Source organism: Haemorhous mexicanus, chromosome 3 (assembly GCF_027477595.1).
Source record: "Haemorhous mexicanus isolate bHaeMex1 chromosome 3, bHaeMex1.pri, whole genome shotgun sequence".
Classification (NCBI taxonomy): Eukaryota; Metazoa; Chordata; class Aves; order Passeriformes; family Fringillidae; genus Haemorhous; species Haemorhous mexicanus.
The window spans coordinates 98,242,697-98,261,269 of NC_082343.1; the positions used below are offsets into that span (position 1 = coordinate 98,242,697).

Here is an 18,573-nt window from a genome sequence, read left to right on the forward strand (position 1 = left end):
TCTACTACAAAGCAGCAGTACAGAAACTGTAGCAGTTTTCACAAGAGAAAAGTTATTAAAACATTAGAAAATTAAGCTGATGCCAATGTGTTAATTTCACATTACTTCTTCATAAAACAAAACAAGCAAAACTGTTTAAAATGTGTTTGAAACTTGGTTCGCTTACAAATCCTCATGCAATATTCAACGTAATTCTCCTCCCCCAAATATTAATTAAAATGATTTAATAATATACCTTGTTCATCTGAAGATTTTTTAATTGTTGTTGCCACAGAAGGATAGTTTCTAATCGGCAAATCCAAATATTGATGTTGCCCACCAACACAGATTTTCCTACTCCCCTAATCAGTATACAGAGAGTAGAACTCAGATCCTGTAGAAGATCTTTGATCAACCGTGGATTATATTGGTCTTCCATAACTGGAAAACAAAACAAACCAAACAATTCTGGCTGACAGAGTTAACCAAGCTAATCAACATTCCTTTTTTAGATGAACTAATTACAACTCAATTGTTTCTGTACAAATAACTGCCCTAATTCCCACCATGACATTCATTGGTGCTGTTCCTTACGTGCAAGATCAATAATGAACAATATCACAGGCAAATTTGATGCAAAAATTCATGCTATGCATTTAATAAGCTTAATGCTAAACAGGTAGGTATAAATCTGATTTCTTCAGTTCAAAGCGCACAGTATAACATCTCCATTTAGTGTGGTTACCAGAAAAAAATAAAAATCAATATAATGTAATGGCTTTTTCTTAAAATAATCAAAATGTATGTTTTCTGAGTCATAGTACATCATGCAAACTGAAACCAAAACATTTTATGAACCTAAAAGCTTTTGTATTTTGTGAAGAGTATAATTTAACAGTAACCATTAGTTTTTTAATAGAATCTAAATGTCACAATTTCACCAACCTTTTTACAATAGACTTTATTCAATAACAAAGGGAAAATAACTTACTGCAATCATGGGATGGGAAGTATGAAACCTGGTATAATTAAGAATGCTATTACTATGTCTCACAATGTAAATATAAGAATAACAACAACAACAAGAAAAAAATGTGTTTATAGCTTAGTTACACCTATTAAATCTAAACAGTTGGATTACAAATCTTTAAGTCTTACCCTTCTGCACAATTTTGTCCAAAATGCTAAAGTAGTTCTTCTGTGCTGCACCACTCAGTGAAGTTAACTGGGATTTTGCAATTAACTGCAAAAGCTATGACAAAAAAATAAAAGTCAAAAGAATGACAGAAGTAAAGGATGGCTCTAAATGCACATTTAGTGCATACACTCACCTACAATGCTTGCATTGGCACTTTGTGAAAATATAACTACAGATTTCAGAATACAAAGTAAGACATGTGGAAAGCTTTAAGCATACCCACTGGCATCCCATGAACAATTCCTGAAGGATGCACATTTTCAAAATACCATACAAATGCTTATCTCTGGCAAAGCACGTGACATACTTTATGAATGAGAGAGTCTGTTTTGGTGGCTCACAAATACAAAAGTGAACTTGGATGTGACTGGGTCCTGAAGACCCTGACAGATTTGGTGGCCAGGAACATCACTCTGATACCAGCTACCAGAAGTATAGCTTCTGAGTGAAAGTATCATACTGGTCAAACTGAAGTGTAATGGATTTAGTGCACTACTTTCTACTCCTGGAGAAGAAATACCCTATTTTGCCTAAACTAGGCAAAACCAATTTCTGTATTAGACTTACATTCAGGTTCCTGGCAGAATAAACCACAGCAATCTAATAATGAACAGTGTACAAACCATATCAATAACTTTCTCTTAAGTATTATAGTAAGAATCTCCTAGCTGTCCACACGTCTGTCTCCGAAACCACTGTGAGCAAAAAAAGTGAAATTAGGGCAAAATAATCACAACAGCTTAAGTTCTTGCCTCACATGAATGCCAAGCTAAAGCTACTAGAGGCAGCCCTTGCTCCATTCTGGCACATTTGCTTTTACATTTCAGATTAAGTTTTGTAGCTGATAAGAACCATTAGCTCTTCAACAAAAAATGGTCTCTTATTATGAGAGACTTTGATGTTGTGACACCATTGCAATGTTTAGAGGTGGGGCACCGAGCTTTGCAATTTGCACTTTATAATAATGAGTTCAGAACAAGTGTTCTCAACACATGGAAAGGGAAAGCATGAAGCAGAAAACAGCATTCCCTACAGAGTGTTCTGGTGCAAAAGTAGCACCAAATGTTGGCACAGAGGATGAAAAAGACTAAGCTTGCCAAAAATTATATTGTATCTTCATTTCTAAAACCCCAATTTGACACTTCACTCAACAATAATTTTCCTTGGGAGGAGAAAGAATACACCTGTTCTGTTTGTCCCTGATTTAATAATATTACTTCTGGCTCCTCTGCACAATCTCTGACAAAATATTATGTGCTATGAAAGAAAGAAATAATTGTCCTGAGGTATTTAAATACAAGCAATCTAGTCTCAAAAACGACATAAATAGATACCAGGATCTCTTTGTAGGCTTTTTCAAAGCCTATTAGCTTGATTAATAATTGAGAACATACCTAGAGGTCTCTGGCAGTCTGCCAGTTCAAGCAAGTAGGTACATTTCTCTTGATTAATTAAAAACAAAAATCAGTTATGTTGCTCAGTCTAAAGATGAAATTAAAGAAACAAATTCCACCTGATGGATTGTAATGAAGATCCCAATTTCAGTGAAAGTTAATATGCAAGGATTAAGATAATAGTAGCCAAAGCAAAGTAGCAGAGTACTAGGATCTCACACACTGATACATGCAGAGCCATGGCTTATGTTGTCTACTAGAGATTGTAACTTTGAACAGATCTCTGTTTACTCTGAAACATTGGGACAAAACCCTCCCATATCAAATTCAGCGTATAGGAATGGAACAGCTACAAAGTTATCAATACACTACAGCACCAACAAATACAAACAACCAACTGATCCCATCTTCTCCCCCTCACTGCCCATCCTAGAGTCCTGGACAGACATCAATATTAACTTTTAATAATGAATGACATTTTTTAGTTAGTTGGAGAATAACCTTGATGGTCTGGGATCAAAGGAGAGCTAGGGTAGGGTTTGGTCTTTAAAAATGGTATTCTTGAGTTATACCTTGCTATCAACAAACAGCCACCACCTCAGGGGAACTGATACAAAGACATGATTAAAGTTTTGTATTTGCAAAACAATTCTAAATTTTAAAAATTCCAAATAAATTCTGAAACATTTAAAGGACTTTGAAAATCTATCTACTATTTTAAATTCACTTAGATTTCTTAGGATCTGCTACTAGCAGAATAATGGTTTGGAGTGCAAAGCCAAATTTCTGAATTTTAAAGTACTGCTCCTTCCTCAATGATCTTAAGCCTGGCTGACTAAACCAGCTTTTTATATTTCTTGGTGAACAGAAGAAAAACCAGTCAACGTGCTTATGCTGGACTTTGCACTTCGACTTGATCAACTGTTTTGAGCAACCCAGTTTAGGCACTGCAGTATCTAAAACAAATGCAAAATTCTAGATCTGATTCCTTTTACTTGCTTGCTATTCAAGTGAGACACCCAAGGCTGACACCATTTATACCAAATCACCTTTAAGTGCTTTTGTTTTCCTACTTCCTACTGTTCAAGGCTGAAAAGTCTTGGGAAGGATCAAAGCTCTTGATTCTGCTCCCAAAACAGAAAGTCACGTTCTAAACCAAACACATACATCTACCAAAAAAACCCCAAATCCTGCAAGGGGAACAAACCATGCAAGTAGCCTAACCACTAGCCTGGAAGTAAATCCTTTTCTATTTGTTTCCACATCTCTTGTTTTTCTGAAAGTATAATACATTGCCTCATCTTCACAGGGATGGATAGAATGTGTTTTCTCTACAAATAGTCCACAGGCTAGTGGTAAGGGTGTTCTTCTGGTATGTTTATTTAATTTTTATTTGTGTCTTTTCAAGTTCAGGATGCATTCCAAGAAATACAGTATTTGTGAACAGCCTCACCACTGAACAGTCCACTCTAGTCCTGATATGACTCAGATTTTGAGCTTCGCTAGGAACTGGGACAAGCACTTTACTACCTGAAGTTAAATAATAAAATAAACCTGGGGCTAGAAAGAGATCAGTATCCCCAAAATAGGCACTTCCAACTGGGCAGCTGGTGAGGCATTGAGGTAATTAAGGCTGCAGCCTCAAGTTATGAGGAAGTTAACAAAGATAAATGCATAGATATCTTGTCCTTGATAAAAAAAAAAAAAAACTGCAATGAATCAAGGGACTGGTAAGAAGTTACAGAACATACAGAAATAGCAGAATACTTATTCTTCTGGAAATTGTTATTTAAAACATATTTGAGATGCAGCAATGTATATTTAAGATTAATAACACTTTACTATTTTTGGCTGTATAGAAATTATTTTACCTTTAAAAAGAGTTCATTACCCAGACTGATGAACAACAACTGAAACTACCATGGATGTTCCCCTTTTAAATGACACAGCACACTGGCCATCACCATCCTCCTCAAGCTATAGGCTTTCAGACAGCCATACAATGAGTTTTCACCAGAGAAAATTTACTCAGTTTGAAGTTGCTACTTGCATTATAAATTACAGATGATCAGGATATTTATACAATTACAAATCATCATCTGTTCAGTGCAAAAATATTCCTTTTGTACACATGAGCAAGTGCATTTTTATAATATATCTATGAAATGAAGAGCTTACTTTGACCACGTAATTGAACCTCCTGATGTCCTGAATTGCACTCGAAAAGTCCAAGCGGTTAAAGGCTTCTCCCAAGGTGCAATAGCCATGTCTCTGAGAAAGGAAAAAAATACACTTTGAATGGAAGGAAACAAAGACAAAATTGAGCAAAGCATTCAGAAAAGCATTCTGACATGCAGCTGATGCTAATGGATACCATGCTCCCTGGAAATACAGTGCCTTGGACTGAAGAGTTATTTGTTCTACAAGAAATTAAATGAAACAAGATACACTATTAGTTACTATCAGGTATGTAGGCAAGGCCTTTCAATTCTTACTAAATGTGTAATCTGGCATCACTGGAATTTGATTTCCCTGGGAATCTGCTCCACTCTTGCATGGCCACAATGCTGGCACTCCCTCATGGCTATCACAGTCCCCATTTGCCCTGCACAAGGAAGAGCTTGCTTTTACAGTTGTCTGAGCCTACAATGATGAAAATAATCTGGTACACACTTGAGGGTGAGAACACAGTGAGTTACTTCTGGGATCAGAAGAAAAAATGGTCTCAACACCTAGAATTTATTTTCCAGGTGCTAGAAGCTTAGGCACATATTTTTAAGCACCAAGAACAAAAGCAAGTACATTTTTCTTTGGTACTTCTCCACATTCTAACGTGAAAATGGAAGTTTCAGAGGCTGTTGAGAACAACTTAAGGTGGTAGAACCAGCCCAAAATGACATAGGATTATAAAAACTCAGTAAATTTAGAGCCACAAAGCCACACTGGAGCCCAGGACCAAATATACTGAGACTAGGAAAATCTGACTGGTAAAAGAGCCCCACAGAGCACTGTGCTATCATGGTTCTATTAGCCCAGGGAAGGAGAGGGATAAATAATTATTTAAAGCTCATTCCTAGACAGACTTCCTTGGTAAATTATGGGATATTGACAAGTTTTGAAGTACAAATAATGTTCTCTTTTGTGACCCAGTGAACGCTCACCATGTATGCACCCCAGAAGGATGGGACAGTTAAGAATTCACTGCAGTGTGGTGATAATTACTGCCTGTTGGTTAATGACCAAATTCAGGATTGCACTGCTTACTCATTCAGCTGATGCACTTCAGACCCAAGCACACTGCACACCTCACAATATGCACACCTTGCTTGGCTAATAGCAATGAATTAACACACACAGTCAACAAAACTTTTGTTGAAATTTTTGAAATTGTTGAAATATTTGTGGCTGTTCTCTGGCTAAACAGTTATCATTAGGTCATGCTTAAAACATTAACATAAGAGACATTTCCCTGAACAGACTGCTAGGAAGCTACAGCTCTACCTTTCCCAGTGTACCATCATGACAAAATTATTCAAAAAAATCTCTAATTTCATTTCAGCCACACTTGTTTTGGTTTTAATTTCAATGCTCTCCCATAGCATGTTTCACACGTTTCTTATCAAGATCTCCCTATCTTGTCGTTTTGCCCTAAGAAAAAGTACCCAGCTTGGGAAAAAATGCTTTCTAGTTGTGAGACTATTATTTCAGAGTCAAGAAAGATTATAACCTATAAGAAAACCTAGAACCTCCAAATTATGCTATAGATTAGCTTAAATTGTTGCTCTGGATTTTTCAGTTCATGTATTCTTATTCCTTGCTTCTTTTTCAACCTACTACTCTAACCTTTTATATGTATACAAATAATTACTTGAAAAATAAGTGCTTAATTCTAACCATCTCTGGTTTATTTTTTTCTACTAAAAACCCAAATAAACCTGAAAGATAAATGGTCAAATATTAGAAGGTAACCAAAATATTTTGTCTGCTCTCTGAATGGACAAGGAACAGAAGCAAATACTCACATATCACTAGTACACCAACTTCTGCACAAGTAGGGGAAAAAATAATCCCTCTATATATGGGTTATGAAGGACATCAATGCAGGATTTTAGGCTATTTGTATTTTGGCCTCAATTTACTTTTGAAACCTCAGCTTAACCTCATAATTCAAAGCCACAATGAATGGTGACAGTCTGTTGTCCCCCTGCTCCTTCTCACCCTAATTTAAGACAGCACAAAGGGAAAAAGCATGCTTGAGACTTTTACAGACCAATCTAAGTAACCTAATCTAGAAGATAAAGCAGAAAGAGGGCTGTGAATCTGGTGGAAGGCTTTAAAGTACCCTTCAGATGTAGACAGGGAGTTTCTGCGTCACTGATCTATAAGGTCTGCAAAGTCTTGCAGTATGTCCTTTTATGTAAGCTCTCCTCCACAGCATGCCCTTCCTGAGTAAAAAGCTCTGTATTGTCTCTCTCAGCTCTAAAATGCAAAGCTACTTTTGCCTGCATGACTACAGCCCTCAGTCTCACCTCCTTCCCCCTCGCCTGGCTGGCATTACCACATGGATGTACAACCTCCTTACCGGTGTTCCAGTTCAACACATCCCAGATAGCCATGGCAATGATCAGCACAGGAATGAAACTCACGCTTCAAGACAGTTTAATCTCTACATACAATGGATGTATTTTACCTTTCCAAGAGATCACTCCAAGAGCTTTCATATTCCCTTTACAGTTTCATGATATAGCTTATATCCCAAGCTGAAAGCATGTGGACTTTGTTGAAAATAATGATCCTCTTTGTAAAATTTGAAACTGATGTTTTACTTACTTCCATTCAAATTTGCACCAAGATCCCAAAATATCAGGTAGCAACTTCTTTGGAGATTTTTCTCTGGTTTTGCAAATACTTTCAACTTTAGTTCAAAGAGACAGTAAAGATAGATGGACTTGGATAAGTAGTGAAGAACTGTATGTCTATCCTTGCAAGTTCTCACATCTCTACCACAAAGACCTTCCAAGAAGTCACTTTGGCAGCTGCCTTTGCCTCACCATGTGCAGGTGTCCAGCATTGCCAATGAAGAGAGTTAAGTATAGCCCCTAAGACCACACGGCAAAAATACTTTTTTCAATATACTGTCTGTCAATTAAGAACCACAAAGATTGTAGAAATTCACCCATGCCATGCAGACTTACTTCCTTGGTGCTTTCTTTATGAACATAAATCCACTTTTCACGATAAAAACCTAAAATAAAATAAAAATATAATAATTTTAGGATTCCACATTAGTTAATGCCTTCCAGAAACTCAACTAAACATACAACTTTTTTATTAAAATGCTTTGTAAGATAGCAGAACAGTTTTAATGAAGGAAGTTCATAAACAATGGAAAAGATAACGAAAACTTTTCACAAGATATGGACTTCATGAAAATAACAGAAAAGTTATATTAATGCATTTTTAAAACCACAAGTGCTGGCACACAATTGGCAGATGAATGCCAACTTTTGTCAGCTGTGACCAATCACTGACATAATAGTGGTCCTACATAACTCTTGACTTTTTTTTTTTTATACAACAGGCTCCTTAGCATTTGAAAGTACAGCAGATGTAGACAAAACTTCTCTTCCTGACAACTCCACTCCTCTAATCCATTTTCTTCCATACCGGTGCCCATTCTACACTGATGTGGTTCAACTAACTGCAGAGGACTGCAGGGAAGGCAAGGATACAAGACCAAAGGCAATCAGCTTTTCCAAGTCTTGCATGTTGCCAAATGAGACATACATGCCCTTGAATCTTCTGAAATACCTGAAACTCAGACAAGCCAGGAGAAGCTTGCAGCTTTCTGCAACACCATCTCTCTAACAATTCTGGGGATATGCAAACAACAGATCATTCCACAATTAAAGCATTAGAAATGCCAAGTAGCTGCTAACCAACTTACCTTTTTTATGTACTCTACCAAATTCTCTGCTTCAGTAATTTACTTGCTGTCATACACATTTGCAGTCCAAAGTACAAGCAATCTTTTATAAATGAGAATTGATAAAATGGCTTTCATATCTTAATTTTTTTAAAAGGGACTTGTCTCCAAGAAATTCAGGACTGAAAATCTTCATCAAGAGACATGATTATTATGACAAAATATATTTATTTATGATTCTGGGGTTGGTTGACTAATTAGAACTTGAAATAAACAAAATAAACCATCTGCTTTGGGAAGCAGAAGCTCCCATAAGCATCCAGAAGAATTTAATCTAAAACTAATCCACAAAACATAACAGTGGTTAGCATCAGAAGACACCTAATACTCAGCAATTACTATTCTTACATGAATTACCTTTGGGTCTTTGGAAAAAAAAAAAAAGTCCAATGCAATAAATGATCAGTAACACAGTTTCAGTTAAGACATCACTTTGACAATTTGTTGCCAATACAGAAACAGCCATAATTAGGAAGGCTACTCTATAGGTGAGTATACATGACTATTATAACATTTCTCTGAACCTACATGAGTCTTATACAATAAATGAAAAACCCCAGCCTTACATTGAGAATCTGTGTTATTCCTAAAATGATCTTTTTTCCTTTTCTTGGCTGCAAACTCACAGTCTTCAGTATTGTACACTTCTTCATTCTCATCATCTCCAGTTATGATACTGAAATAAAAACATCTAATTAGAATAGCAGTAATTAAATATTAAAGATGCATGCATCTTACAATTTTCTGCAATAAAGTCTACCAGCTGAAAAAAAAAAAAAATCATGCTCTTAAGTAAGATCCTCTATCTCATTGTCTATAGCAACATGTATCTGGAGAGAAGCTGTCTTCTTTTCTTCCTAGAGGGGTTGAATTTAATGCCAAAGTGTTTAATACATGAAAGTATCTTCCTAAGAGGTACCTTGAAAATCATTATTGACATTCAGGAAGGACTACTAAGGAGACAGTACTAGCTGGACAACTGTAAAACTCTGCAAAGTTCTGGAGTACAAAAATCGATTTTTTGAAGTGGACCAAGCTTTAACTGCACACAGGTGAAAAGTCTGTTAAGAATTATTGCACATCCTTGTACAGGCAGAAAGCCAGCGATGAACATCTCTCTTACTACTATCACCTTTGGGGCAAAGAAAGTCCTTCTTTTAAGACACTTGTGATTTATAACTCTGCACATACTACATATGTCATTGGTAAAACAGTCATAGCACTGTTTTACCAATGAGTTGTACAGCATCAAGAGCCAAGTGGTCTGTCACTGCCAGAGAGACTCAACTCCACCTATGTCACTTCTGACAGTTAACTATGTAACCCAACACTGAGGACTACACCAAATGCTTATATAGATCAAACACAGTGTGAATATAAAAAAAATACACATAAATTATTGAAAATCTTTCTTAATAAGCTAGCATTTCTAAAATGTATATGCATTTAAAAATGTCTGTGCTACAGGAAATCTACACAGCTTCATGAAATGTTCATTCCATTTCTGCAGATAACTATAAGGACCAGCAACAAAGATAAGAATGGGTGTTCTCTTTTCCAGCACTGAGAAGGAAGATACTTCATATGAAGGCCACAGCCTTGCACAGATAATGAAGAATACATGGTAATGAAGTTTAACTGGGGGACTTATATATTTCTACATTATTGCTGTTTGGCAACAAAGTCGTATTTGAAACTCCTGACATTCGTTACTATTTTTAATCTAAACTGCTTTTTATCACTGCCAGTTTGAACTTAGATTAAAACAACTGAACACTGTAAACTGAAGGATAGAAGCTTTTTCAAAAACAACCTGTATCTGGGCATTAAGTGACAAAAATCAATATTTATTCTATTGCTACTACATTACAGAATTAAAATTTTCAGGTTTGAACCATCTGTTATAGCAATAACGTAAAAAGTTTTGGTTTTTGAATTGTTCTAATCAGTACATGCAAGCTCAGCTTAAAGATACACAAGTTGATTTCATCTAAGCTTTTTTTGTTTTTTCAGAATTTAAACCTAACATACTACTGTATTCAGATAGTGCTCAACACAAGGTGATTGTGTTATTTCAGTCCTTAATATTTTTAAAGCAGAGGATAAAAACACAACACCTTAAATATTCTATACAACAGTGCCAAATAGCACATCTGGTCAAACAGCAAAAGAGTTCAGAGGGAAGAAACCACCAAGAGACAAAAAAAAACATCAACACAAGCTATTTAATTTTGTAACATTCCAATCCAGCAGCTGTTTTTGTGGGGTTTTTCCCCGCAAAGCTATCATATAGGAAATCTCTAAACTCACTAAATTTATTTATGATTTAACATATTGGCTGCATCACCACATCATGTGAGAAGCTATGTCAGAATCTGAAGAGTTGCTACAGAACCAGAAATTGAGCCCAAAGCTCCCAGAGTTTTATCATCCTAACAATAGATACAAGACAGGGAGATAGGTCCTGATACTCTGCAACATAATCCAAGCAGCACAGAAACTCTCTCATACCCCTTGACCCAGGGCAAGCAATGGGGAAAGGGTGGGAGGCCACATTCCTGCAGGCCTGCTTAGAAGAGAAAGGTTAATATGGAAAGATTCCTTCTTTTGTTCCTGGATCCAAGTGTCCCTAGAAAGTAATTAAAGCCAGTAACACACCTGAAGTGATTTGAATCCCACTCCCGACACCCCACTTCCCCAAGCATCGTATAAATAACTAAGGCAGCTTCAGAAGTCAATAAATGTAAGGAATTGTGAAAATGAAGACTTATTTCAAACACCTTTACCTAGCATTCAAATTTGCCTGTGACTTTCCTGTAATTCCTTAAGTCTCTTTAGAGAAAAGACATATTGGACTGTGACTTCTGAGGATCTTTATTCCCTCATGTTTCCACTTCACATAGAGTTTTTCCCTACTGTAACACCAGTCTTCTTGACAAACCTTTAGTCTGAAAGCAATGAATGAAAGTGAGGGTCCCACAGACATCAGAAGAATGGGACAGAGACACAGAGTTACCCAGTGACCACTAGCATTCTTTCCAGAAATCCGCAGTGTTGCTTGACAAGTAATAAAGCTGCTCTACTGTTCCAAAAGCAACCCCTGCCCCCTCAAATACCAAGCTAAGATACAAGAAACCAAATCAAGTGCTTCACGTGCCATATGGTGTAACAGAAGCCTTAATTTAGTGTTTTTATTATAATACTGCACGTGACATTTGAGTGCACCTGGCAGGATTTAAATACATACATAATACTGCCAATTTACAGCTATTCTTACTCTCTTGTCTTGATGACACACTTCATAAAAAATTATTCTAAAGCTTTTAAAAGCAAAGTACCTGGTGTCCTTAGAACTATGATATCTTAGATCATGCAACAATTTCAGTTTTTCCAAAAAAAGTAATTTCATAGCAGTATTTAAATAGCCTCTTGGGTATGACACTTAAAATGATGGAAAATGTGACAGGGCTATCTAAGCTCCAACTATTTTCCCTCATCCCCTTGCTTCTTTTTACATGGCCTTCAACTCATGAAATTATTTACAGAGACACATTATTTTAGAAGTGACTCTCACAGCTTGACCATGGAAAATCCTGAGCTAAGTGCACGCCCCAAATGATTTTGTCATTTGACAAATATATTGTAACGTTATCTGATCATAGATTCAAATCAAAGGACTTCTATCCAGTGCCAAAATCACTCTTGTGACCACTCTGTCTCACAGAATTAGACAAGAGACACCGCAGACTGAAATGAATACTTTACCAGCCCAAGATGTCCATATGAATCTAACACATAAAAAAGTAAATATCACCATCATAAAAATCTGATTAGTCTAATTCTCTTCCATTTGCCTCAAAAGGAACACATAAGACAGCTTTACTCCCAAGTTGCAGGCTAATGAAAGACATTTGCATACAATTCTGTAAGGCAGTTCCAGCCCCACCAAGCTTCTCTCCACCACAAGGCTTCAAGGACACAGTGCCACAGCACTGGAAGCATCTATCTTTGCTTCAATTTACTGCCTAGTCATGGCCAGCATTCACACCACAGAGCTTGAAAGCACACAGCCCAAGCCACAATTCCAGCTACTATGTACCTTGAACACAAGGCACTCTTAGGCAAATAAGTAAGACCTATTGAAGTGATGGTCTCCTTTTTTTTTTTTTTCCAATCTTCATTTCCATAAAAGATCTAAGTGCAATTATTCAAGCATTATGCCAAATAATTAAAACTGTTCCCGCAGAAGTGATTATATTTGTTCAAGCATGGTTACCATTAGGTCCACCAATTTTACTAATTCAGCAGCTGGATTCACAAGGCATTGGATGACTAATCAAGCAAAGTTTGAAGTTCTATTTTAACAAGAACACATTCTTCAATTTAAGTAACTTATGTGTCTTTAAGGTTTATTTCTGAATCTGTTTGTGATTAGATCTTTGTAATTTCTGAAGAGAAAGTATTTGCAATTGGTAAAGGACAACGTTTGGCAAGCAACTCTATACTTTCTCTCACGGAAGAGAATAGGAGCAAAACTAGAAAGGGTTTAATTCAAGTACATAGCTTGAATTTACTTCTTTATAAAGGAAAACTGTTATAACTGCTCCCTTAAATACAATACTAAAGTACTAACTTCAGAAGAAATTCTTACAGAATATTTTACTGGAAAAGATTATTCCTCACAATGGATATAAATGAACAAAATCCTGCTAGAACTGCCAGATTGGCATATACCATCATCCCTAATCACAGGGCAGCTTAAAGAGAGACAAATAGGTCTGTTAGAGAGACAAATTTTGCACTGTTTACTATAAGTTTCTTCTACAAGGAAGCACTTTATCAAGTCTCATTTTTCTTTAGTGGTACATGATGTTAACAAATCTCCTAAGCTGAGTTATCTTCAATATACACCATAATTATTTCCAAATACATAAGATAGTACAGAGATCCAGCCAGCAGCACATCTTACACTGCTGTACCCTACCCACGACATAGAAAAAGCACAAGCCTGGGTATATGCTGGGTACAGACTGGAAAGGAAGCAGTTTTGCAGGAAAGGAGCCAGGAGTATTGAGGATAAGTAGCTGAAAACAGGTCAGCAGTGTGCCCTTGTGTTGTGTTAAACCAACTGCACCCTGGATTCAACTATGGAAAGTGTATCCTGCAGACTGAAAGAAGCAAACCTCCATCTTTATTTGGCATGAGTACTCATCTGTAGCACTGTGTCTAGTTTGGGGCCCCCCAACACAGTGTAAACATTGTCATACTGAAACAACTCCAGTGGGGAGTCACCAAACTACTGGAGCATGTGGTGCACAAGGGTAGAGAGAACTGATATTGCTCAGTTCTAGCAGCTGGTGCTGGAGGGAAACCTAATTGCTGTCAGTTTTTAATATGAGGCTATATATAAGATGGAGTGAGACTGTAAGGTTGGAGGAGGTGGGCAGAAGTAAGTCAAGTGGTAATGGACACAACCTGTGATAAGAGAAATTCTTACTGGAATGAGGAGGGCAGGGAGAAATGATACAACATGGGACAGCACAACAACAGCAACTACAAAAAAATAACATTGACAGTAACAGAACTTAGAACAGGAAGCCAGAAAAACCTTCCTTTCTTGGAAAAGCACAAAGCTGAACTGGGCAAGGCCCTACAGAACCCAACCTCAGCTGGCCCTGCTTTAAGTATGTGTTTCAACCAGATGACACTCAGAGGTCATTTCCACTCTAAATTGTTCCATAATGTTGTGCAAATAGACATTAATTGCAGTTTAGTGGCAAAACTTAATTGGCATATAAGATGTTCAAGTTACAATCATAGATCCAAAGCTAAAAGTGTAGTGAAATTACTCCAAAGTAGTGCTACAATGCCAAGACATACCAACTTGAATTCTCTAGTCCGAGTTTGAACAACATACATTTTTAATTGAATAGACAGAAGTAAAATTAAGAATCAAAAATTAAAGCCACAGTTTTTGGCTCCAGAAGAGATCAATTCTAGGGTCAAGACTAAAGGAAAAAAAAAAGAAAAATAAAATTAATTCAGTATTTTTGCTCAAAGAAGCCATAAAAATACCTCACCTTGCTCTTTGGGGAAAAGATACATATATACATTTATACACACACACAATTATGAGCAGAAGTCTTCATGGTATTCACAAAGACTGATATATCCTTTCATACTTATCAAAAAGTATTAATTAAGCAACTTACATGATATTTATTTTTGAAGCAATTTGCACAAATGCTAAATACTTATTAGATTTTCCTTACTTTGCCAAGTATATTATTAAAGATACAAAAGAGAAGATTTTTTTTCAAAGGTACTTAAGGCAACTTTTATGTTGGAGGGCTTACTGAACATTCTTCCAGACAGTTTTGTATCCACAGTCGCCAGACTGTGTGGATTAAGAAGCCCAAATGAGATCAGTGACAGATTAACACAAAAGGAAAAAAAGGCATGAAGGAAACAGTAGGTTAAGCTTAATAATAATGCTTCACTGCTTGATAACTCCCTTGAGGATTGTTTTACAAATTTAGAAAACACAGGTGTGTGACTACAGCAAGTCCTACCTTCCCAGTAAATCCCTCTCTAAACCAGATGAGTTATCTTTTACTAGACTAACAACAAAACACCAAAGGTCCCCTTTTCTCATTATGAGCACATTATGCTGGAATTTATGACCAAGAATCCTACCCCTGAGAACTACTTCTCTGTGGAGGAGTTTGTTTTAACAAAATGACTTATAACACACCACTTGCCACAAGTATTACTTTATTTACCTGATCCCTTTCTCACCTGTCCTTCAGGAGCACACACAGTCACCTATTGTGTTAGAGAATGAGCATTAAGCTACCACTGATTGTATATTTGGAGCAAAGGCATTTTAGGGCTGCCACAAACTAATCCAACACCCACTCAGGAGAAAGCCTTCCTTAACTTCCAGGTTCAATATGCCTGTTGCATTTGCAATTTACAAGTGTCACTTTTACCTTCAAATAGTACTCAATAGGCATTGGGGGCCAGGGCTTTTTGTTGGGTTTTTTTAAAGCATTTATTGCTTTATTATTTTAAAAGACATATAGGCTAAGAAGGGATCTGGCTGCCTCAAATAAGCAGCTCACAAAGAAGTGACAAAAGACAGTCGCCACAGGGGTCTCCTGTCTGCCAAACTAAGAAAACACATGATTGCATTTGTATACAGATGACATCAGCTACCACAAACAGTTGCAATCTGAATGGAAATTAAGTCAATTTTGCCTTCCCACCTGCTATTAATTCATGCAGAATCACTTTTTTTTTTTAAACTTACACAGTGTGGCTGATATCATTCAGCTGATTATTCCCATCCTCAAGTGCATGACTAAAGGTTTCACATCTTTTCCATCCATCTTCTGTTTTAACCCATCTCCATCCAGGGGATCTCCAGTCTTGGCCCAAAAATGGCATGGTGTCTCTATAAGCAGCAAGAAGATATTCTTTGTCTATTATTTATTTTAAAAGTCTCAAAACTTCTGTCATTATTTCAGTTTTCTCTTCAGCCTTAAAAAGAAAATACCTTGAGAAAAGTTGTCTGTAAGGCATCCTTTAAAGAAACAGATTCAGTGGTTTAAATAGATTTTTTTATTCTCTAATGACATTCTTCTTGTCTTCAGCATTTTATTAGATCAAGATCATTAGATTTCCTTGTTCCTTGGAGAACAAGGAAAAATATCCTGGTAGCCCATGAACAGAATGATACCAAAAAGAAAATTATATCCATTATATCATGTGTAATCGGCTCTGTCATGATCAAACAGACTACTGATTTTCATATCTGACTAATAAATGGTTTTAAAGAGATTGACAGCTCACAAAATCAATGTTTCTCCTTTTGTTTTTTCTAATCCTTACAAATACTGAGTTTATGGTACAATGTGTAGTGATGTTTCGGGATAGGAATTTTAACATTCCCAAAAATCTTTATATGTTCTTTTTGAGGCCACCTCCCACATCAGCCTATTAAGCAGATAGCAGGACTAAAGGAGACTGCAACAAAGTCCATTGTGACATGTCTGCAGAAATTCCTACAAACAGACATAGGTCATCACAGCTATATCGCTCAAACAGTGCTCTGCTACCATTTTTCAAAAGTGAGATTCGCTTCTGACACATTAAGAACTTGAACAAGGCAGTTTTCTACACTTTGAAGACAATAACCTTGCCAGCTTTTGCCCTCTTCTTCCCATTCATCACACAAACATATTGCTCCTTAGTTTAACAAGAGATTTCACATGCAAGCTATAGAGGGAAGATAGCATTATCATATTCAAAACACTTGTTAATATATAACAGCAACAGCTTTGGTCCTCACAAACATGCATTTTCTAATATTTTTTTTCGACTTGAAAAAAAAATATTAGGCCCCATCAGTGAACATCACTATGAATTTATTTAAAAATTTGCACTCTTGACCAGCTTTGCCCAATACAATTGCTAGAAGAGGATAAAAAGTCGGAAGAAAAATAGGCTGCGTGAGCCAGCTGGGTTTTTCTTTATTTAAAAATCTGCATAGTATGCTAAACAAAGTGCACTGCCTAGGCCTCAGGATTGACTAAAGTCTCCTTCCTACTAATAACTCAGCTTTCCTCTGCTCCTAACAAGAACCTTTCCCAAAATTTACATCATCCATTCCCCCAGTTGCAACAAACTTTATTCATGCCTATCTGTTTTTCCAATCCTTTCATGGTTTCCTAGGAATAATATGAGCCATAAGAAGTTGTTTAGTATTCCCCTCATACTGGTGTCTCTATCACAGAAGGGTTTGGGTTGGAAGAGACCTTAAAGATCACCCAGTTCCAGTCTGGGTGACACCTTCCACTAAACTAGGCTGCTCAGAGCCCCATCCAATCTGACCTTGAACACTTAAAAGGATGGACACCCACCACTGCTCTGGGCAACCTGTGCCAGTGCCTCATCACTCTCACAGTAAAGAACTTTTCCCTAAGACCTAACCTAAGTCTACCTTCTTTCAGTTTGATGCCATTCTGCCTTGTTCTGCCCTTGTAAAAAGTCTCTCAGCTCTCTTGTAGCCCTCCTTTAAAGGGCTGGAAGACTGCTCTAATGGTCTCCCCAAAGCCTTCTCTCCACTCAGCTAAACAATCCCAGTTCTCTCAACCAGTGTTCATAGGTGCTCTGGACTCTCTGTAACACATTCACAGCCTACCTATGGTGAGAATCCCAGGGCTAGATGCAATGCTGCAGGTGGTGTATGAGGAGAGCAGAGCACAGGGGCAGAATCACCTCCCTTGCCACACATCTTCTGGTGCACCCCAGAACACCTCTGGCTCTCTGGGCTGCAAGTGCACATTGCTGACTCACGTTGAGCTCCTTGTCAACCAGAAGCCCTGAGTCCTTCTCCTTAAAGCTGCTTTCAGTCCATTCTCTACCCATCTTTTACTTGTGCTTGGGACTGCCAGAACCCAGCTGCAGGACCTAGCACTCAGCCTTACTGAGTTTCAGGAGGTTTGCACACACTCATTTCTGTCCTGTCAAGGTCCCTCTGGATGGCATCCCTTCTCTCCACCTTGTCGACTGCACAATTTGGTACCTTCCAAAAACTCGCAGAGGATACACTTAATTCCACTCTCCGTGTCCCTAACAAAGATGTTAAACAGGCCCAGTCCCAATCCCAGCCCCTCAAGAATATCACTTGTCACTCGTCTTCACTTGGACACAGAGCTGTTGACTGGAACTCTTTGAGGATGACCATCCAGCCAGTTCCTTATTTACCCAGCAGGGTCCTTCTGTCCAATTCATGTCTGTCCAGTTTAGAGACAAGGAATATGTGTGGGACAGTGTCAAATGCTTTTCACAAGTTCAGGCAAATTACATCGGTCACAGTGTGATCCCGTATGGCCTCATGCACCAACCCTGAAATCGCACCGTAGAAGGCCACCAGACCTGCGAGACAGGATCTGACCCTGGTGAAACCATGCTGGCTCCCATCCTCACACAGCCTAATGACATCCCAACAC

The 18,573-nt window shown here is 37.4% G+C and overlaps 1 protein-coding gene across 3 annotated transcripts in view; it reads right to left on the reverse strand.

Annotated features, from left to right (window-relative positions):
- Positions 1-18,573, reverse strand: part of FBXO25 (F-box protein 25) — a 30,879-nt gene that overhangs the window by 11,909 nt on the left and 397 nt on the right. For 2 of the 3 annotated variants that reach the window (XM_059842807.1, XM_059842806.1), the window contains 6 exons: positions 15,870-16,013; positions 9,124-9,233; positions 7,767-7,816; positions 4,750-4,842; positions 1,138-1,231; positions 236-420 (listed from right to left, as the gene is read on the reverse strand). In XM_059842807.1, the coding sequence (XP_059698790.1) occupies positions 236-420; positions 1,138-1,231; positions 4,750-4,842; positions 7,767-7,816; positions 9,124-9,233; positions 15,870-16,006 (669 nt within the window). In that variant the 5' untranslated portion in view covers positions 16,007-16,013. Of the gene's footprint in view, positions 1-235; positions 421-1,137; positions 1,232-4,749; positions 4,843-7,766; positions 7,817-9,123; positions 9,234-15,869; positions 16,014-18,573 lie in introns of those variants that run through there. The other variant, XM_059842808.1, reaches the window with a different exon arrangement.